Consider the following 21,806-nt stretch of genomic DNA (forward strand, 5'->3'; position numbering starts at 1 on the left):
AGGGACGGACTAGTGTTTAGCATGGTACCACTTGTGTACAAGAAAAGGGGGCGCACAACTACTTCTAGTTCATACGTGCACGGACATCTCCAAGTGGATTTCCATAGCACCAGTAACAGTGCTGGTCTCTGCAGAAGGGATGGGGGGAAACATACTTTTAACTAGATGCTTTCAGGGACCATTCGAATTTTTAAAAACCATTCATTCTGTAGTCAACTAATAATGATCAAAAACCTACTTTATGGTGGACCAGTTCTAGGCCCTGGTTCTAGAGAACAGAGAGTAAGAGAGGTGAGGCCTCTGCTTGTGGAGAGCAGACTCTGGGGGAGGACTGGGCGGACCAACCAACACACACAGTGATACACACAGTGATACACGCAATACCAAAACAGGGCGACAACACCGTGAGGAAGCAAGTGGCTATCAGAGCCGATGGTGGGGGTGCAATAAGATGACATCTAAGCAGAGATTATCCTCTGGCGGAATAAATGAAATGAATAAAAACACAAGTCATGTTACAACAACAAAAAATATAAGAATTGCAATGAAAGGGAAAGCCTAACTCCAAAGTCTCAAATAATTCTTAATTCCAAGCAAATATGGCAACACCAAACTATGTTGTTCACCTTTAAAAACAAAAAGATTTTATCCATTTGTTTTTAGAGAGAAGAGAAGGGAGGGAGAAAGAGAGGGAGAGAAACGTTGATGTGAGAGAGCAACATGGACTGGATATCTCTTGCACACGCCCCGAATGGGGACCAAGCCCGCAACCTGAGCATGTGCCCTGACTGGAAATCAACCCAAGACCTTTTGCTCCGAGGGATGACGCCCAGCTGAGTCACCCCAGTCGGGGTAAGTTCACCAACACTAGGGGTGAGAAAAAGGGGACAGCTCTTCCTAGGTGAAATAAAAGTAACTTAAAGTGTTCCTTGAAATTCCTACTTTTAAACCAGAAGGGAAATAATTGGTCTTTATTCAAACTCCTAAAATATGATAGGTTAACTTTATTCTGAGGAGACAGCAAGTCAGTAAAAGCCTTGGTTCAAGTTCAATAATCTTGGAAGGATAATTACCTCTTCTTGCCTACTTCCCCCATATTTGGCACCCGCCGACACTAAGTGCCCACATTAGGGAGTACTAAGAACTGAGTTCTATGAAGCTCAGACTATCATATATTTTTCCAACCCGAAGATTAAGCTTAATCAGTGACCTTCCCAGAATATGGAATAGAACCATAGCCTCTACACCCTCAGTCCGCCCTGTGAGTCTTCATAACTCACCCACGCCCTTCAGCTGTAGGTCTGGGGCAGGGGACTGAACTCGTATACGGGCCTGCGCACTTACTCGCTCGGGGCAGGTGCTGCGAATCACGGGCTGGTTGGCCAGGGACAGCAGGGACTCCACCATTTCCAACTCCTGCTGGTAAAAGGTCTGCACTCTGTTCCTCACGAGGAATTCTTTAGCTTTTTCACTCAGCAAACACGTGAGATTGGCAAGGTCCAGGGCACCTGGATTTTTACTGGGGAAAGTTTTAAGAAGCCTTGTAGGAAAGTACCACCTCTGTTCCTTTTTGGTGTGTATGAGAAAATGCGCACGCATTCCTTTTCCTCCTGCTTTCCTCTCCCCTGCGCCCCCTGCACCCCACAAGAGTAAAGTCAGCTCCAGTTGAGAATGACCGGCATTACGTTTTGTGGTTTTTCATTATGACGTGTCATGAGGTCATTCGATTAGAATGCACCTTGGTGCAATTTTCTTCAGGTTTCCTGCCTTGGGGCTCATTGGGCTTCTTGGATCTGTAAATTTATAGTTTTCACCACACTTGGAAAAATCAGCCATTATTTCTTCAAATATTTTCTCTCTGTTCCCCCTACTCCTTCAGGGACCCCCGTTACACATGTATTTTCCTCCTAACAACCTTACAGCCTCACAGTGAACAGAATGATGGGTTGGGATTTGAACCCGGGGCCACCCCAGCATCTGGGCTCCCTCCCTCGCCCGGCTTGGCCTTCCTGCAGTGGTCACATCTTCAGCAGTGACTGGCCATAGCTTACCATAGCGCCTCTTTTTCTAGGGCTCGGCTGCGGAAGGGCTGGTCATAAACTTTCCTGTAGACACTGGGCAGCTCGAGCATCCTTGCAATTTGAATGTTGCACACTGGGTCATCTACTTTACCTAAGAAGCCATGGGGAAAAACATGCCACAGACATTACACGGAATTCAGTTCTTTCCCATGTCCAAGCTGCTGCTGGGGTGACAGTCACTGAGACTCTCAGAGGTCTCCTTCCATGTGGGTGCCCAAAAATCACACAGTCTAGATGCATTAAATAGAACCCAGTCTTCGGGCAAAAAGGGGATGTGATGCCCTTAAGAGGCCAGGAGTGGACAGGAGTGGACGGGGACCAGGGAGAGCACATTAGCTCATCTATTCATCTGCTACCGTGGTGGGCAATGGGGTCCTCCCAGAAATTCCCAAGCAACGACCAGCCAGAGCAGTGCCAAGGGCATCATCGCTTGGACGACCCACGGCTGCCATGTACATGATTGGCTGTTTTCCTTGAGTTAACAAATGTAATGGTACTCAAGAAATCTCCATCATTTTAAAGAATATGAACACTCTGTCCTAAATGGATTCACACTTTTAACTTCAAAATACTTTAGAAAGGACTATGTTATCCAAACAACTTTTTCAGCTATACATAATAAATCATGTTTTTGTTCCCAATTTATTTATGCTTACCTCTCTTTAAAATAAATTTAAGAAATGCTGCTCCCCCCTCCCGCACATTAAAAGGTATCATTTCCTCCATTAAATAGTTAAACATTTTATTTGAACTTTTTAGAGGTGTGACTTTTAGCTAAACAAGTTTACTGGATACACACCCAGAATAACTACCAATTTGGGAGAAATGTCTTGTGCTTACAGTAAGAAGTGGCATGAATTTCTCGTGCTTCTCTGAACGTGCGGATGTAACCTCTGACCCGGACGACGTCCCCAATTTCTATCTTTGTTCTCTGCTCAATGGACTCTTGCAGCTTCTTAAGCTGTGAAGTTAAACTCAGTTCTCTTGCACTTGGAGCAGCTGTAGTTGCTAGGGCCAGATGAGAAGAAAAGAGAGAAATGCATAACATAATCAATTCCAACACATTGTAAGGTAATTTGCACAATACATTTATTTATTCTATTTCAGATTAGTTGTTCTACTATAGGAAATCTGCATAACCTTTTGAAATCCTCCACTGAATAAAAGGCACTAATTGCAATTATTCAAAAGCAGGGCGAAGGGAACGTCTAGAAGCCCTGCAGAGCCAGTTCGGTCAAAGGGCTCTATGTGGTCCTCAGCTGAATTCTCTAAGGGTTCAGCTGGGTTTGGTGGCAATAGCTATCCATAACAGTTTAAAGTGTCCTTGCAGGGAGACAGAGGCCTGGAGTAGGGGAAAGGGGGCCTGAGAGTCTCTGTTTGTGATTCTGTTTATGGGGAAGGCAATTCACCTTCCTAGGTGCTCAACACCCTAATTGCTCACCTCTCATCTTTACTGGGTATCTAAGCTAACCAATCAATATTTCTCTTTCTCTCATACCACTTTGAACCATAAATTTAAGCAACAGAGTCTACCTTATACACAGAAGCATCATGCATGATCTAAGCTAACCCTTACCTCATGAGCTTAGTACAATGCTAGATCCATGATAAATTCAATAAATGCCAGCTATTTGGACAAAATTATTTTGTTTTTCATTGGGGATTATTGGATATAAAGTACAAATAAGTCCACAGTTCATTACATATTGCTGGAATGTTTGCCAGAAAAGAAAAATCAAACTATTCTCTTTTTATAAAGTGTTGCCAGCTATGTGTGCATGTTTGTGGCCCCTACACAGGCCTCAGTCATCGGAGTTTTTAATATCTTAGAAAATATGCTCTCACCCACGTGGCTCAGTTGGTTGGGCATTGTCCCTCAAAGCGAAAGATCGCCGGTTCAATTTCTGGTCAGTGCACCTGCCTGGGTTGCAGGTTTGGTCCCAGGTAGGGCCACGTTCGAGAGGCAACTGATTGGTATTTCTCTCCTTCTCTTTCTCCCTCCCTCCCTTCCCCCCTCTCTGAAAATGAATAATAAAATCTTTAAAAAAGAAAATATGGCTTTGGCTGTGTCACTCAGTTGGAGCATCATTCTGTGCACCCAGAGCTTGCTGGTTTGGCTCAGTGGACTGAGCACCAGCCTACACACTGAGGGGTCGCTGGTTGGATTCCTGGTCGGGGCACAGGCCTGGGTTGCAGGCTGGGCCCTCAGTTGGGGGCATGTGAGAGGCAACCAACTGATGAATCTCTCAAACATCAATGTTTCTCTCCCTCTCTTTCTCCCTCCCTTTCCCTCTTTCTAAAAATAAATAAATAAAATCTTTAAAAATATAAATAAAAATCGATGGAAACATGTCCATGGGTGAGGATTAAAAAAAAGAAAGAAAGAAAATTGGCTGGTATATCTGTCCACACCTAGCCCCTCTCATTTCTTGGAGAGTGAATAAAAACTTCATTCTCTACCGAAAAAAAATTTTTTTAAAGAAAATATGTAATAATTCCATAGTGTTTTATTTTGCTTTTAAGTTGGCAGAGAGGCTGCTTTTGTATACCCACAAGATGATGTACCCTCTGTATTCTTTACGTTTAAGCTCTCCACCTCTTTGGAATACTTTATGTTAATTTGTGAAAGACTTTTTAGGGAAACTTTGTCAAGTTAGGCGTACTATATCCACTTTCCCAATTCCACTGCATTTTTGTCTTTCATTTCATTTCGTTACATAAAAGTTTGGAAAGCATCTTTCAGTCTTGTCACTGATGATAGCTGCCAGTGCTTTAACGGGGACTGGGGAGAGTCAACACACACACGCCCGTCTTCACTGGAATAAATACACGGCTCTTCCTTCTTTGGGTTATTTTATGAAAGCTGCAAGGCACCGATGGCAGTTACTCCCTTTCAACACTGTTATCTACCTAAACCAACAACATTTGTTAAATGCTACTCCATTTCCTGCTACTGCATTATTTTTCGTTTGTCATATATGCACTGGGGTTCCTGTAAGGAAATGAATCTCTCATTCGGTCAAATATCTGCTCTTTAAAGGAATACAACTTAGATAACTGGGGCTTTCTAATGGGCGAAGGCATTACTTTTCTTTTAACGCATCTACTGCTACACCACAGGAACCAGCACCTGCCTGAGCGCAGAGGACTCTGTGTACCCGGTGACCCACAGCCGGGAGTCTAGACACAGCCTGCACTAATGTCACTCAGCTCACTGGGCTTCTCCAGAAAATGCTCAGGTGTGACTTTTTAAAAGGTTTTCCATCTGTGTTCCTATCCCCAACCCCTTATCTACTTGGGCTGAATTTTTAACGTGTTTCTAAGTTTCACTGCCATTATTCAGACATTACAGGTGATAAAACGCTTCGCACGGCTCTGCTGAGACAGCCAGACCAGCGGCTGGCCTGAGAGAGGGGCTCAGCTTTCAGTTAAAGGGCACGTGAAACTACCAAAACTAGGTGTTCAAGCTGCATAATTTAATGAATATAATGAGATGGCTGGAGCCTGACAGAATTTCATTTTAGGCAGTCTATCCACACTGGAAGATAAAGCCTCTTTAACACTCTAATGTTAAGGGCCAAGCTTTCTTAACTCTCCTCATAAGCTAAGTCCAAAGGGTATATTCCATGTGACATATATAAGAGTTAATATCATATTCTTATACCTCCACTGATTTTGAAACATGATTTTGAAACACGATTTTGACTCAAGCTAAAATTTTGTTTAAAAAGAAATAGTCTTCATTAGTTACTTTCCAGTGGAAAGCTTTAAAAACTGAGGACAAATAAATTAAAATGGGCTGGTCAGAAATAATTAAAAAATACCACTTCCTATACAACATGGTGAGAATCATATCCAAGCTTTCTCCTCTTACCCACACCTTTTTCTTCTCTATTAAGTCTATCCACCCAATCAGTCATCTACTCATGTTAGAGATATTTTTTAAATCTTACAATCTTATCTAAAAAGTTACTAAGTATTAAGAGTTATATAATATTCCTAATGATATAATTTCTTTAAAAAAAGAGTTGACTCTGAAGATTAAAAGAATGTCCAAAACAGGGGTCGGCAAATTATGTACGCTCCATGGGTCAGTTCCACCCACAACCTGTTTTTGTAAATAAAGTTTTATTGGGACACAGCCAATAAAAGCAACCCTTCAGCACTGTTGCTGTGTTACAAAGGCAGTGCTGAAGGGTTGACACGCAGACCGAGTGGCCCACAAAGCAGAAACATTTACATTTACTATCTGGCTCTGTACAGAAAGTTTGCTAAACCTTGGCATGGAACAAGTAGGCATATTCGAACTACACCTTCTGAATGAAGACTGTGACAATACAACCATAAATCTGCAAATGATTTTAATACACTAGACATATGCAAATTCAAATATCTCATTGTCTTATAGGGTTATTTATTTTTTTAAAGAGGGGTCCTTTTTTAAGAATTTCATGTTGTATCTTTTATTATATTTTAAAAGATTTTATTTACTTTCAAAGAGAGGGGAATGGAGGGAGAGAGAGAGAGAAACATTAATGTGTGAGCAGTGCATTGATCAGTTGCCTCTTGCATGCCCCCAACCCAGGATTCAGCCTGCAACCCTGGCGTGTGCCTTGACTGGGAATCAAACCAGTGACCTTTCGGTCCACAGGCCAGCACCCAATCCACTGAGCCACACCAGCCTGAGCAGATCATCTTAGTTTTATTTCTTGCCTGTGAGACATCTGCATAAAGTCTGTTGTTTGTCTCAATTTTTTTTAAATGTACAAATCTTCCTAAGCAAACTTCTACAGTGCCATTGATTGAAATTTTCCCAAATTAGGAAACGGGAATGTGAAAGTTATGTGAAATCAATAGCCAAATTCTAAATGTAAATATATCACAAAATTAAGCAGAGGAGCATCCACTGGTTAGTATAGTCGAGTAGGGGGTTGAGATTCGAAGAGGAAGGAAAGAGGAATCCACTCCACGTATTACATTCTCACCAGGTATCACATGTGACAGACACCAGATGTCAGCTATGACAGCAGGCAATATGTACTGAGTAACCCCATTGTGTATGGCGCCATACTGCGTATGCCGTAAAACAGAGGGAAAACTATTGTCCACTTTCTGTAGCTTCTCTAGAACCAAAATAATCACAAACGTCATATTTTCTAGTATTATTAACTTAAGCAACGCAAAAAAACCCAAAACACCTAACTGTTAAAATACTGTAGCCATCCCCTGGCTAGATGCACCAGTTGGTTGGAGTGTTGACCCCTGCACCAAAGAGTTGCAGGTTTGATCCCCAGTCAGGGCACAGATCTAGGCTGCGGGTTCGATCCCTGACTGGGGCACATAAGGGAGGTAACCCATTAATGCTTCTCTCTCACATCGATGTTTCTCTCCCTCTCCCTTCCTCTCTGTAAAATCAATGAAAAAACATATCCTTGGGTGAGGATTAAAAAATAAAGTAAATAAATAAAATATACTCAAGAAATTCTAAATGTTGTTTCGGTTACAGTCAATGTGTTTAATACATAATTTTGAAGATCTTTTTCAGTTTGTATCTTATCCGATGGCTGACTCTCAAGAAATCCTACTCTACCCTCTTATCAGTCTTAGAATTGCTGATATACCTGTGGACCATGTAGGGAATTCAGAATATCTGGATCTGAATGCCACACAGAAGCTGGTGGCAACCATGTAAGACAAAAAGTCTTCAAAACCTGCTGTGGTTGAGCGACACGCCCTGAGCAAGGGAATTCCGACCTGACTGGTGATTAAGCTACCACATCTTGACTTGCATAGTAACAGGCATAGTAAAAGTGAAAGGCTGAAACTCCTAGCAACCAAGTCATATTCCTGCAGGCTTGGGAGGAAGGGAGCACCAAGGAAACGGGAGAAAGAAAACCAAGCGGCTCCCCTTCAGTATCAGCCTGCAGAGAAGCCAAAGCTCAGAGCTCGGTGCTGCGAGTTGGTCAGTGTACCTCATGGGCAGGTTGATATGAAACTGCAGGCCTACAGCTGTTCTGACAAGTTCCCTTGAGTAAAATCCACTGGGTGGCTAAAAAGCAAAGGAGCACAGCAAACCAAATTACCTGAGGAAGACTCGGTGTTATTCAGCTTTTTCCAGCAGATGCAGTTTATAACTCCAGTGCTATCATCCACTGCAAGAGAAATGTAAAAGATTAGACCAGAGACTTGGGCATTGCTGGTGCATTAGCGCATTGTGATTGCATTAGGCTGTGCTGAAAGATGGCCTTTTCCAATGGTCTGGTTGAGCAAATCCCTTAGTAAATTCTCCTTCCACCTTTAGACATAATCTCTCACCCTGCATCAGTGGGAACTGCTCGTGTGCAATGTCAAAGTGATACATGAGCCCAGTGGAATGCAGTCAACATTCCACTTACCCTATACCTCAAGGGTACTTACGATTCTTGTCTATGACTCTCCTAAAAATGGTGCCCTCTGGAAGTCAAGTGCAAAAATCTCAGTGATTGCTAACACAGAAAAATCAGCCTCACTCTCCTACCCAGCAACAGGAGAGAGAACGTCACGTGGTCTGTGGTTAGAGGCATGAAGAGCGCAGCCTTCTGTCGCCGTGTGCCCTCCCCCAGCTCGCTGGCCTGCCCAGACTAAGCGTCCCGAGCTTCGGCCTCAGCTTCTCTTTGAAAGAGCTCTGCCCAGTCCTTCTCACCGCAGGGGCTCTAAGGAAAGCGAAGCACATCACCAGAGGGCAAAGTTTTATTTTCATAATAAAAAATCATTACAACTGCATGAGGTAATATGTCTGCCCCTCATTCCTGTGGGAGCAGGAGTGCATCCATAACATGCTACATTAAAAAAAAAAGGAGTTCTCAGGGCTGCCAACCTTACAGTAGAGATTGAGTAGTAGTATATTTCTCCTATATAAATGCCAAAAAAAAAATCATTACATCTTGGTCACACAAACAATAGTGGTTTGCCTTATTTTATTCCTACTGCAAAGAAAAAAAAATTAAAAGAATCCCCATTGTACTTGGATTTACAACTATACAAGTATTTGCAGATGTTTGCTATAGGATGATGGGTGTTATCTCTTCGCTTAATTTCTGACAAACCCAGAGCAGAGGTTGCTAAACATGGGGCCAGTGGGCTTAATGATTTTTTAAAAGTCATCAGCTAGACTGTTGTAAAAGCAAATATAATATATGAGAAACATAAAGCAAACATTTTTTTATTGCTGGTTTACATCTGTTGAAAGCTGAAACCAAGAACAAGACTTCTTACACTAAAATAAATTCTAGAGGGATTTTACCTTATTAAGTGTAGTATAGGTAAATATAAGAAGCTGAGGAAAAAATTGGGTGAACACTGTTTAACCTTGGGCTTACAGTCAATGGGGAGAGACTTCTTTCAGCAGATTTGGAAGTCAGAACTTATTTTTTAAAGTCTGATGTATTTGACCAACTAAAAACTAATACTGTATAGCAATGTTTCAGATGATGGGGTTAGTGTCTTAAATATATAAAGAGCTCATACAAATGAACATGGAAAATACCAAGACCACAGAGAAAAAGTGACCCCTCCCCCCAAAAAGAATATGCAATCCATGGAAGATATTTAAACAATGGCCTCTGAACATATGTGAGCATGCTAAATTCACTAGTTACCAAAAAAAAAAAAGCAAATTTAAATAATTTCTTCAACTACTAGAATGACAAATATTAAAAATACTGACATCCTCATATGCTTGTTGTTAGTGAGATTGTAAATCTGTATCAAATTTACAAAAAGCAAATTTGAAAGTATGTATCAAATTAAAAAATGTATAAAGTGTATCCTTTGACTTAGCATTTCCTTGCAGTAATTTATCTTCAGGAGAAAAACACAACAAATACACAGGTATATACATCTTGTATAAGGCCATTCGCTATAATATTATTTGCAGTACTGGTAGTTGAAAACAGCCTAAATGTTTATAAACATGGAATTGGTTAAATAAATTACAATGGCATAGCATAATAAAAAGTTATAAAAAAGACTGTTCATTGCTGTTAAAAGATATTCATGCTTCACTGTAAAACAGAAATTGTATATATAATCTTATGTATAATCTAATTTACATAAAACATTAAATACTGTATTTTGACAGAAATGATTTTAAGACATTAAAATGCTAACAGCAGTTTCTTTTGGAGCATGGGGAAGGATCCCCATATTCAATGTATACATGGGCTATATGCCTAACTTCAGAACTGTTAAGAAGAAAGAAATGTAAACAATAGTAATGAGGAAATTGGCATATTTCTTCAATATTAGGATCATCTTAGAAATATAGGAAGGATGTTCAAACAATGACTTTTTTTCTACAGATTTACAGGGTTTCACATGAGTTTTATTTACTTATTGAACATTTCTCTAGCTTTAAATTTTATTTTATGAGTTAAGTATAATTTTTAAGAAGCAAAAAAATTAATAAGGATGTTTTCAGCTTTAAAAATTGTATAACACCTCTAGGTATACCACTTCTCTGGCCAGTTTAAAATCTTGATTTAAAATGGAAAGTCAAAAAACGTTAGCAGGAGAATATTTGTTCTAGAAAATGTGAGGTTGTTCCGACCTTGACTGTGGTCTCCTAGGACTCTAGGTCTGAGCTTGAGTTGTTGCCAGGCGCTCTGCACGCTCAGGGCTAAGCCACTAACCCCTCTGACCTCCTGCTTTGTCACCTCCTCAGGCAGACCCCCTCCTGGCGCCCCGACGTCTGGCTCCTGGAATGCCCCGGAAGGGGAGCATCCTTGCAGAGCTGCGCCAGGTCATTTCCAGCAGGGCAGTACCGCCTGAGCTGCCAGCCTTTTGTTTCAGCGGTGGGACGGGTCGGTGTGAGCAGGAAGCACCCCCGGCACAGGCCTGCAGTGCCTCAGGCGGAGCAGGACCCAGGACAGCAGGGGCTGCTGCCTGGCAGGTGGCCCGGGAACCCAGCTGGGCCTGAGCACAGCAGGGAGAGGGAGGCTCTCCCTTGGCCAGGCTCACATGAGTGAACGCTGCAAAAGTGTTTCTGTTCTCAATTATGTCCACCTTCAGCTGCTTTTCGTTTTCCCACAGTCCACACATGTGTCAGGCTCTCACGACATCCACTCTAAGGGATGTGATTGTGGGGGAAGACTCACACATATCGCCTTCACCTTTTATAATTGGAAAGGGGTTAAATGAAGCCCCTTTAGGACACAGGCATAATAATATCTAGCCTAGTTCTAGCACCAGGACTGATGTCCTCAAACATCAAGCCTCATTTATTCCATTCAAAACACAGAAAATTAAAACGCAGATGCCGCTGAGTTGGGGCAGAGGAGCATGGGCGAGAAAAAATCACACTGAGTCGTATGTGCACACAGCACACCAGAGTCCACAGACACACCAGACCCACCAGTGGCACCTTGAGAAACTAACTGAGCCTTACTTTTCTCATCTATAAAATGGAAATATCTGTCCTTTCTATTTCAAAAGGTTAGAGGGAGAATAACATACAATTATGCATGTGAAAATGCTTTGTAAATTGAGGCCCTGGCCAACTGCCTGAGTTGGTTGGACATCATTCCGTGTGCGCGCACACACGCGCACACACACACACACACACAGGTTGTGGGTTTGACCCCCCCAGTGGGGGTGTGTACTGGAGGCAACAGATTAGTTTCCCTCTCACATCAATGCTTCTTTCTTTCTCCCCCTCTTCCCCCACTCTAAAATCAATAAACATATCCTCAGATGAGGATTTTAAAAAATGCTTTGTAAATTGAAAGATACTATTATTTTTTCACTGGTATTTGGAGAGAAGTACTGTATTGTACTCCAAAGTACTTGCCCACAGCTGGGTATGCTATATAGGAACTTAGTGACTGCTTGTTGGATTGCCTGAAGAAAAATAAAACCAGTACCTTTGGTAAAATCAAGCAGAGATGAGATCCAGTAAGGGGATGCCTGACAAGATAACCTATTTCAGAGTTTAAAAAAATATGCTGGGAAAAGCAGAGGGTACAAGGAAGCTCATCTCACATGCTATCTTATAGGCACAAGACTATATCACCCTCAGGAGAGTGAATACACGTTGAAGGAACACAGTGGTAGCGTATCGGCAAAGTTTTAGCCATCCACAGACTACCAGTGAAAGGTCCTTGGTCACTAGTTCAGCGGCCTCTGTCTCTCTCCAAGTACAGCAAGGACACAGATCCAAGGCAACACAACCAAAAGTGACAACATCAATTACAGCCAAGTTTTGGAACCCAGAGTTAGGCTTCCCACAAAATACCTAGCTTGCCTTCTTAGCTAGGAAAGATCTTAGAGCTACACAAGGCAATGTACTAAAGTGCTTATATTAAAACTCAAGGAAAAAAATTAAGACCCTCGACACTAAAATCATATTCCAACCATTCGCTTGTATGCAAAGAAACCCTTTGGTTTCCATCACGAGCAGGAAAGTGAAATTTTCTGATAATGTGTATTTAGCCCTCTGAGTAATAAAAGGCATTTTAAAAAAAACTTTTCTGGATATAAGTCTCATCAATTATTTTTCACACCTTCCTGCCTTCTTAAGTCTACCTGAACATTAATCTAGCCTCTTCTTTTTGAAGGTATCAATACAGATATAGATTACCATCCTTTGCTATTTATAGCCCTGCCCTCAGGTATCCGGTGTCTGTCTCTGATCAGCCAAAGATCCTCAACTGCCGCATTTACGTTCTACCTCCTAACTTCCCCGCAGCTGTCACCTCTCGGCATTCATCAGCATCACTCCTACCTCTCGCCCCATTTTACACAGTCCATGTCAAGAGGTGGAGAGGTGGGGGGATGGGGGGGTGGGGGGGCCCCAAAGGGCTCTCAGTAGTGGCAGGTGCACGGGATCAGCTCCGAAAGGCTGGGGTTTCTCACAGTCGGCATTCAGCTAAGTAGGGCCCTTCCACGCAACCCGTCAGGCACTGTGGTTCTCACCTCCGTAACTGTAGAAAGCGTTTTTTTCTCTCACTCCAATAACAGTTCCCAAGATATCAACTTGCTTTATTGGATGCCCGTTGTAAAAAAAAACACCTGAAATGTAAAAAAAAAAAAATAATAATAATAATAAAAAAAGACAAAGTCTATATATATAAGGTATGATCACATTTTCGGTTTCGAGGACAGGGTGTGTCCCAAATCAGTGGCATGATGCTTGCTGAAACGCCAGACTTCAGAATCGGCCCCTGCCAAGTGGCAAGCCCCAAGAAGCCAGATGTCTTCTCCGGGGGCCATGAGGAGAAAGCCTGGCTTCCAAGACGCTTGCACTGGTGCAGAACAGAGAGCACCAATGCTGCCTGCTGGCCCTGGTTACCCTTTCTTCCACCTGTGAAAATGAAACGTAGGTCCCCGCACAGCTCTCATAAGGGGCCTGCAAACAGTCATCCTGTTATGGAATCAAACAATCAAACACGATGCAGTATTCTGAGGGGCTGGAGAAGGAAAAAGAAACCACGAAAAAGGCTTCTCTGGCTCTTTCACTGGTGCTCTTCTAGGAAACCAGTCATCGTTTCTATGAATTAGCAGTAGCTTCTTATTCTTTTTTTTTTAAGAGAAGATAATTAGGTTATCAAACACCACACTCTGTGGCCAACCCATTACAACTCAAAAAACGCTTTGAAACTCTATTTCCGAACCTAGATGCCCGATGCCAGCAGGCAGGTTCCCGCTGGAGGAGACCTGAGAGGCCGAGCCCTCCCCACCCACCAATTCCCGGATGCCTTCTTTGGACTCGGGGACTGGGCTCTGACAGAGGGACTCCTGGCAGTGGTGAGCCTGTGATGCCGACCCGGGTCCCGCTGCTGTCCTGGCTCCTGCAGAACTTCCATTCTGTGCCCTGCCCCCATCCATACCTGAACTGTTTTTTTTTTTGCTTAAGCAACTTGCATTGCTCCTGGCACCTGTAGCTAGAGTCCTGACTAAAATCCTCTTTTATTCTCTCTACTGAGACTGAATGAATTCTTTACTTTCAGAAAGAGACTACAAACTTTTAAACAGTGACTTCCTTAAATTTAAAAAAAAAAACTGCAGAGAATCAGTGATCACTTCAGGATTTGGCCTCCTTCCCCACCCTTAGGCCTGGTCAGAGCCTTTCTTCTCCACGTCCAGGGGGGGCCCACGGTCTGAACCACAGCACCCTTCAGAAACTCCAGCCTGGCCTCCACAGACGACAGTCTGGTTTCCAATGCCGATAAAAGGGCTGGGGGTCAGTAGCTCACAGCAGAGGTGCAGGGGATGGACAAAGAGGCTCTGGCCCCAGTTAGCCAGAGAAGAGTGAGATGCAGTTTGAAGAAAAGGTGGCAAATTTAGCCAAAAGAAGGGCCCCTGACAGGCCTACTTCAAAAGACACGTAGTAAACTAGAGATGTGCCTAAGGCAACCTTGGGGACCATGAGCTGAAATGGGAGGGCCACTCAAGAGAAAGGGCCTGGGTTGCTGTGTCATCACCGGAGGAGAGTTGCCCCCACCCAGCAGCACTCGAATTGAATGAGGACAGACTGGAGCCACAGATAACCCAGGAAGTTTTAAGAGCAAGGCAGTTCCCGTTGACTGCTCCTGAGTTCTTTTGATTAAAACCCAGGCCTTAGTTACTATCTTTGGTGAGGCCCTCAACCCTGGCACCCCCTACCCGCCCTGAGCAAACACAAAGGAGAGAGGAGGAGACCCCTGCAGGCCCTTTGCAGACCACCTTTCCTGCTTCTCTGCGTGGGAGAAGGGAAGTTAAAATTGGGAGAATGAGCCTCACCCAGGGAAACCGGTGTGGAGTCCTCTAGTGAAGTGTGCCCCGGCTGTGCCGTAACATGCTCTTGTGCAGAGATCGGCCATGGCTGGCATTACTCTGGCCCTCCAAGTCTGTCTTCTGTAGGGCCAGTTGGGGCTTACAATGGCTGGAGCTCTGGGCTGGTCTCTGGCTGGGTCGGCCCTTTCTGCTCCCCCAAATGCATTGGACAGGTAACAATTCTTTCTAGTTGTACACTGAGCAGAGCAAAATTAGAGAGCAGTCTTTTCTATAACCTGGCTGGCCTCCCCTCCCCCAGCCCCACTCATGGTCCGTGGTCCTTGTCAGGCAACTGTTTGTATTAGAGACAAAACACTCCATGTTTCCATGATTAGTTGCAATCAAAGGCAGAGCTGGGGAGCCCTTGGGACCTATGGAGGCATACTGCCAGTCCTCAAAAGGTCTCTCCAATTGGTGGTGGAGCACAGTGGGTGTTCTGCTGGTGGTACGTGAAAGGTTCCCACAGGCCCAGGGTTCTCTGGGTCTCCTTGCGGCTCCGTGGGACGTGCTGCTACTTATGGTGGTTGTCAGGGCACAGAGCCGGCATACTTTAAGAAGGTAAAAAAAAGCTAGTCAAAAGGCGTTCTGTCTGGGCGCATATGGAAAAGATGATGAGAAGATCAGACCAAACACAAGCCAACTAAGTCCCCAAGTCACCTGAAGCCTAGTCATCCAATGTTACCAACTCTGTGTTGGGCAGCGCTTGATAAAAATTTGGACAGGTCTTCACCTAAGGACACAAGAGACTTTCTAAAAAAAATACAGAAAAGGGAGCTAGACTTTCAGCTCATGGACTGACAATGGCTCAACTTTAAGGGCAGACACAGTCACTCAAAAAGCAAAAAAATCCTCCCAAGCCCAAGCAACTGAGAGAAAAACAACTCAAAAGCATCACAGAAAAACAGAGAACAAATTTAGAAGAAAATAACAGATGGCTTGAATAGAAACACTCCAAGAAAATCAACCGAGGAGGAAATACATTGTGTAGAAATAAAAGTTTCCCAAAGTGTATGGAAACATGAACTATACGGTATCAGAAGTACAACTGCAACAAAATGGCTGAGGATGTGAAAAAAGAACTGGGAGGACCACTGTCTTCTATCCACGCAAGATTCTCTTCTACGAGGAAAGAGCTCAAGAAAACTGGATGGCAGCTCTGTTGAAAGCTTGGCGAGCTAAGAAAAGAAAGTAACCACAAGAGAAGACTGATGATGAGTTAAAGCTGGAGCCTTTCCCCCAGTGGAAGGTTGTTCCTGGTGCCTTTTGTTCCACGTGCAGCCCACAGAAGCCTGAATGGACCAGGGGATCACTGGGTCATCAGGTCCCCCAGAAGCAGGGTCATGCTGGGAGGGTCCCAAAATCCAGGGCCACAGGCAGGTCTGATTTAGCTTTCATGGCGGCCAGCCCCTGAACAGCCGCATCCCAGCAGAACATCTGCCTGTTTTCTCTCTGAAGTGCTTTCAACGAATGTTTTTTTGAGTCTAACTGCTGTTAATTAATTGGTGCTATAGTTTGATAGTGTTAAAATGCCTAAGAAAACACTTTAAAAATACAAGTGTATATATTCATTTAATATAATCCTTATGAATACATATTTCTACTTCATTGGACCCTCTAAAACTAGACAATGTAAGTATTGTATTTTGACTTAAATAAGTGATTCAATATCTATCCTGTGGGAGAGAGAAAAGGGCCACATACTAAACCTGACAAGCTCAGGGGAGGCCTGTGTGGCAGACTAACAAACTCAGAGACCTAAAGTTACCACAAAGGATGGTCTGAAATTAAAACTTATTATCCAAGAGCAGTTCCTGGTGGGTAGTTATGTCCTAGGCCAGTATTTTTCCCTAGCAAAGGTCAATATTTGCCCTAACTGAGCCTGTCTGTTGTCTTTTTGCATCCACAACATACCTTTGAAATGTACAATTTTCTCTTTGGGGGAGCAGGGTGGGAGGGTGGGGGGACCACAAATCCCCTATTATTGTTTTCATATTAATTGCTAACTGTTAACTATCTTATACCCACCTGTGCAAGAGTATGTGTCTATCAGTTTACCTCTTATCCAATCCCACAGGTTCCTCCCTCCCCACTCTGCTTTCTCCCACCTCCCTAATCTATCACCAACGGATTTCACCTAACTCCCTAAGTCTTCTCCTCTGATTCTATTGCATAAAATATGACACTAAATTGTCAATACCCTGGAGCATTTTCTCAACTCATTGACATTTTGCTTCCTGGCAACTGGCATTAGTTTGGCTCAAATAAACTCATAAAATTCATAGAGGTTTGGCCGTTTCTTGACAGGGACAGAGGCTTTGGACTAATAGACTGCTTCTGTGTGCTATGAGCTATAAACAAAAAGACAAAGCAAAATGAGATGCCCCAAACCTAAACACCACCACAGTCAAACTTCACAATATTTTTATTAGTTTAACCCTAAATCCCCATGTCACTTTAGGGGAGTTGACATTTTTCAAAGCAATTCTGAGGCTATCCAGTACAAGGTCAAATGTCAAAGTGCAAGGGCACAGTATCCCATAAGACTGATCTCACTTCAGTCACCAGCCCCAAATTTGGGGGTCTTCAGGCCACCCAAACTTCTGACCAACTAGCTCCAAATTCGGGAATTTCCAGGACTCCAACTGGTTTGCTAATTTGTTAGAATGCACATAGAACTCGGGAAGGTGCTATGCCTACAGCTATGATTTTAATAAAGGGTACAAATCAAGACCAGCCAAATGAAGAGATGAACAGGACAAGGCTTGGCAGAGTCCAGGCACAAAGCCCCCATGTTCTCAGGGCACAGGGATGTGAGGTTACCAACCAGGAATGCTCACTCAGGCCTCAGCGCCCAGGGTTTTTATTTGGGTTCCATTCCATAGGCAGGATTATCAATCATTGGTCACAGGACAACTTCATCTCCAGGCCTCCCCTGCTCCCTCCCAAGGAGTCAGGCTGAAGTCACAGTGGCTTAAAACTCAACCCTCTAATCACACAGTTGGTCTTTCAGGCACTAACAACCTCCATCCTGAAACTACCTGGAGGCCCAGCAGGAGGCACTAGTTAGCATAAACTCAGGTGTGGTTCAAGAGACCACCCCCAATAACAACATAACAACAGCTGGCCTATCTTCCCAGAAATCCAAAGATCTCCCGATAACCAAGGACAAAGGACAACCAAATGCTTTCTTACACATTTGTTTCTTGTTTTATCATTCTTTGCTTAAGATATTCTTTGCTGTTGAAACATTTCTAAATTTTATGCAACCAAAATAGGAGCTTTTTATGACAAACCAAACCAGAACAACAAAAATAAAAACCTAGATGTGGCATTTCCTGCCCCCAGGACCCTTAATCTACAGTTTAATCTAAAGATCACTCTGTGAAATTAAGGTTGATGTCTGCTTCCACCATGAGGTTTCATTTTAAAAACCATATACAGCAAAGATCACCAGAACCAGTTTTCCTTGCTTTGTGGTTAATCCATCACAAAGTTCTTCACCCACAGGAAGAGTTAAGCTCATCATGCCCCTGATACTGAGGCCGGACAGTTAGACATTGGGAGAATTTTTGACAAGTGGGAAAAGGGAAACTGAGACAGGTGGTTAGATAAATAGGGCCAAAGGAGTCAAGCAATTTACAGCCAGTTAGTAAACAGAAAGAGCGTATCTCCCCTAACCGAGGCACTTGAGAGCAAATGGTTTACACCTCTACTCCCAAGCCAGACAGTAAACAGCTTAAATCGCCAGGGTCTGGGAGATAGATAACAAAAACACAATTAGTGCCACTAATGCCAGGCAAAACCAAGGAAGAACGAAATCAGGAGAATAACACCCCAATTAGAATCAAACAAATCCAAGACTGAGGCAAAGCAGACCAGGAAATGGTTCCTCTTATGCATTTATTTTGGTCCATTTAAAAAACACACCTGGAGCCCTGGCTGCTATGGCTCAGTGGATTGACTGCTGGCCTGTGAACCAAAGGGTCACAGGTTCGATTTGCAGTCAGGGCACAGGCCTGGGTCTCAGCCGGGAGCCCATGTGAGAGGCAACCAAACATCAATGTTTCTCTCCCTTTTTCTCCGTCCCTTCCCCTCTCTAAAAATAAATAAAACCTTAAAATACATACATACACACACACACACACACACACACACCCCTAGAAAGCTGATGAATGCTCTGCTAAAACCCTTCCTAGAGACCTCCCCTAAGATTCCCACCTGCAAAGGAGAGAGAAAAAGTCTGAAGACAACAGACCCAGTGAGGGGCTCCTTCTGGATGAGGAGCACGCTCGTGCTTTTCCTTCTTCCAGTGTGAACTTTTGCCTAAACTGTAAGGGTCTCTCCCCACTGGACTTGCAACCAGCGAAACAGCGGGCAGTGGCAGCTCATCTGGGCTTACCCCCTGAACCAGTCTCCAAGGCCCTTTTACTCTGACTTTCCAGTGAGCTAACAGCAACCCTGCCTTGGCTAGCTTCTTTCCTATAACCTTTCTAGAGAACCAAAGCAGCTCTGCTGAGATTCTCTCCTATCCTAGACCTTCCTTTGTTTCACTATCCCCAGCTTTAATAAACGTCCTCTCAAAATCACCTGGACTAGTATTGCAAAAGCTTCCCTGCACAAATAAAGAACCCACACACTACATGCCTGCCAGAGGCAGACCCACTCCCCAGGCCAGTCCCTTTCCGGTGACAATAATTCCTTAAGCACCTACAGAAGACCTCTAAGCAAGGCTGGCATTTGGTGTGAATTAATTTCTTCCCGAGGAGATGAGCTGTTTAGAATACCAGACTGTTCTGGAAAATGGACAAATGTGGGGGAGGATGGCTGCCTTCCAAGGAAAAACCAGAACATTTCCAACAATAATTAGGAAATAAAGGTGTGGTGAAAAAATCTGTAAAAAAGACTTTAGATTAAGGTCATCCAAATACATTTGTACACAAAACTAGAAACACACACAAAAACACTGCCTCATTAAAACTGTGCACGCTTAAAATTCTTGACTACTTCTGACTACTCACAGCTTGCTATTCATTCAAAATAGTAAAGAGTTGAACCAAACTTCTCATATAGCACAGTAAATGTGCAAAGATCCACACTCTGCTATGTGAGTTATTTAAATCTACCCCACAGTATATGTTACATTTTTAGGTATGGAGAGCCTATCTTTATTGACCCCCCACTCTAACTGTAAAAAAGTGGTTTCTTGAAAATTTACACTTATAATGCTTCCTTGCTCCAATGACTGTTTCTTGAGGGTCTGCTACACACCAGATACTGTTCTAAACGATGGGATTACATATGTGAACAAGGCAGATGATGTTCATGTTATTCTGGTATGAATTCAAAATGTGACATGAGTTCAAAACACCCCCCCACACAAGGAATTCAGGTGAATCCTCATTTTTACAAAGAGGCTTTACAGGTGAGTCACATCCAGGCCAGGTAAGTGGCCCAGTTAGGCAAGGGAGCGAAGCCTAGGAATGCCTGGTCCAGAGACCTTGCTACCAAGAGCAGGACCAGGAAAAACAACTGAGTATTTTTACATATGAAAGACTTCGAACCCTGTTACAAAAAAAAAAATTCATCAGTACAAACGTTCTTCCCCCAAACACCTATTTTTAAAAAGATTTACACTGTTTTTAACTTGCATAGAAATAATCTCGTTTCAGGGTCAGAGCTAGGTCTTTTTCAAAGTCTGCAGGAGGGAAGGCTTTCCTGAAAGCCCTAAGCCCCAGATTTCTGCAGCTTCCGGAGACAGTGGGGTACAGATGCAAAACAGGGCATCCACCAGGGGAGCAGCCACATACCTGGCACCTGGCGGGACTCCTTCAAGTCCAGGATATCCCTGATGTAGAGTTTTGCAAAGGCTAGAAACACAGGATCCAAACCCCACCAGAGGGAAGGGGTCTCCTCTTCACACCCACTGGATTCAGACTGCATCGGTAGACTGGGCTGTGGCTTCCAGCCAGCCCTGAAAGTCTCTCATCACTGAGCCCAGAATCTAGATAGGAGACATAAAGTTAGGACAGAAGGCGGTTAAAGTGGATGAAATTGGCATGGCCCCGAAGCAGTTCCCGAGCAGGCATCCAGAGCACTGCCAGGGGTAAATCCAGGGACCCGGGACCTGTCAAGCTCCCTACGGCCTTGGGTTTACAGGCGTTCCCCGTGGGGGGGGGGGGGGCACCAGCTCCTTATGGCTCTCCCCCCTGGAATCTCCGCTGCGCCACGAAAGTGTGTCTCCTCACCCACGGGTTAAACACAAACTTTTCACTTTGGGGAGACAGGTCCACAGAGGTGTACCCTGAAACCGCTTTAATGGGCGGGGTGCAGAGAGGAATTGGCGCCCTTGTGGCCGTACAGGAATTGGGCACAGTGGGTGTATCTGTCCATCGGCTTGCTCCTGCACGTTCCGGCTTTCCGGAAGAAACTTTGAAAAGCGGAAAGCGGAAACGAAACACGGACTCCCTGGTAGCCACCGCCCCCAAACCTCCGCCCCCGAGGGCGCCCGCTTCCCGGTCACTCAGGTCCCTGGAGCGCGCAGGCGCAGCCCTTCCGGCACGCGGAAGCAACTCGCTTCTGAAGTTCCGGCGCGGGCTGAGACTGCCCCCAGCGCGGGATCAGGGAGCATTTCTCCACCCAGGGCTTTCCTCCCGGCTCTCCGAGGCCACGCCCATTCCGCCTGCGGCCACGCCCCATTCTGTGCCCCTGGTGGCTCCGCTCCACAGTCTGCTGTAGGTGGCTTCGGTTTGCGCCACAGTCGTTTAATTCGGGCTGGGCTCAGGTCCCTCCACCACCTCGGACTCCCTGGGCCTCTTTAGGAACGCGGAGCCCAAATCTCCAAGACTTTGGGAGGTGACCTTGAAATTTCTGCTGCCTAAACCCCGCGTTCCAAGTCACCCTTTTGGTACCCTTCTCATCCCCGCCAGGTGATGAGAC

At 44.2% G+C, this 21,806-nt stretch overlaps 1 protein-coding gene and 1 non-coding gene across 9 annotated transcripts in view; one reads left to right on the forward strand and one right to left on the reverse strand.

The window, feature by feature from the left end:
• STN1 (STN1 subunit of CST complex) overlaps positions 1-21,466 on the reverse strand; it is a 47,396-nt gene extending 25,930 nt beyond the window's left edge. The window contains exons 1-7 of one of the 8 annotated variants that reach the window (XM_037159431.2): positions 21,116-21,466; positions 20,678-20,871; positions 13,032-13,127; positions 8,165-8,233; positions 2,922-3,089; positions 2,052-2,172; positions 1,345-1,519 (exon numbers count right to left, since the gene is read on the reverse strand). In XM_037159431.2, coding sequence (XP_037015326.2) covers positions 1,345-1,519; positions 2,052-2,172; positions 2,922-3,089; positions 8,165-8,233; positions 13,032-13,127; positions 20,678-20,810 — 762 coding nt within the window. In that variant the 5' untranslated portion in view covers positions 20,811-20,871; positions 21,116-21,466. The remainder of the gene's footprint in view (positions 1-1,344; positions 1,520-2,051; positions 2,173-2,921; positions 3,090-8,164; positions 8,234-13,031; positions 13,128-20,677; positions 20,872-21,115) is intronic. The other 7 variants (XM_037159428.2, XM_037159426.2, XM_037159427.2 and 4 more) reach the window with 7 other exon arrangements.
• Positions 8,839-8,979, forward strand: LOC119059721 (small nucleolar RNA U109). Its single transcript, XR_005084451.2, has one exon. It is a non-coding gene; the product is annotated as a small nucleolar RNA U109 (small nucleolar RNA).
• Positions 21,467-21,806: the final 340 nt, after the last annotated feature.

Source organism: Artibeus jamaicensis, unplaced genomic scaffold, assembly GCF_021234435.1.
Source record: "Artibeus jamaicensis isolate MK-2021 breed Jamaican fruit bat unplaced genomic scaffold, CSHL_Jam_final contig_490, whole genome shotgun sequence".
Taxonomy (NCBI): domain Eukaryota; kingdom Metazoa; phylum Chordata; class Mammalia; order Chiroptera; family Phyllostomidae; genus Artibeus; species Artibeus jamaicensis.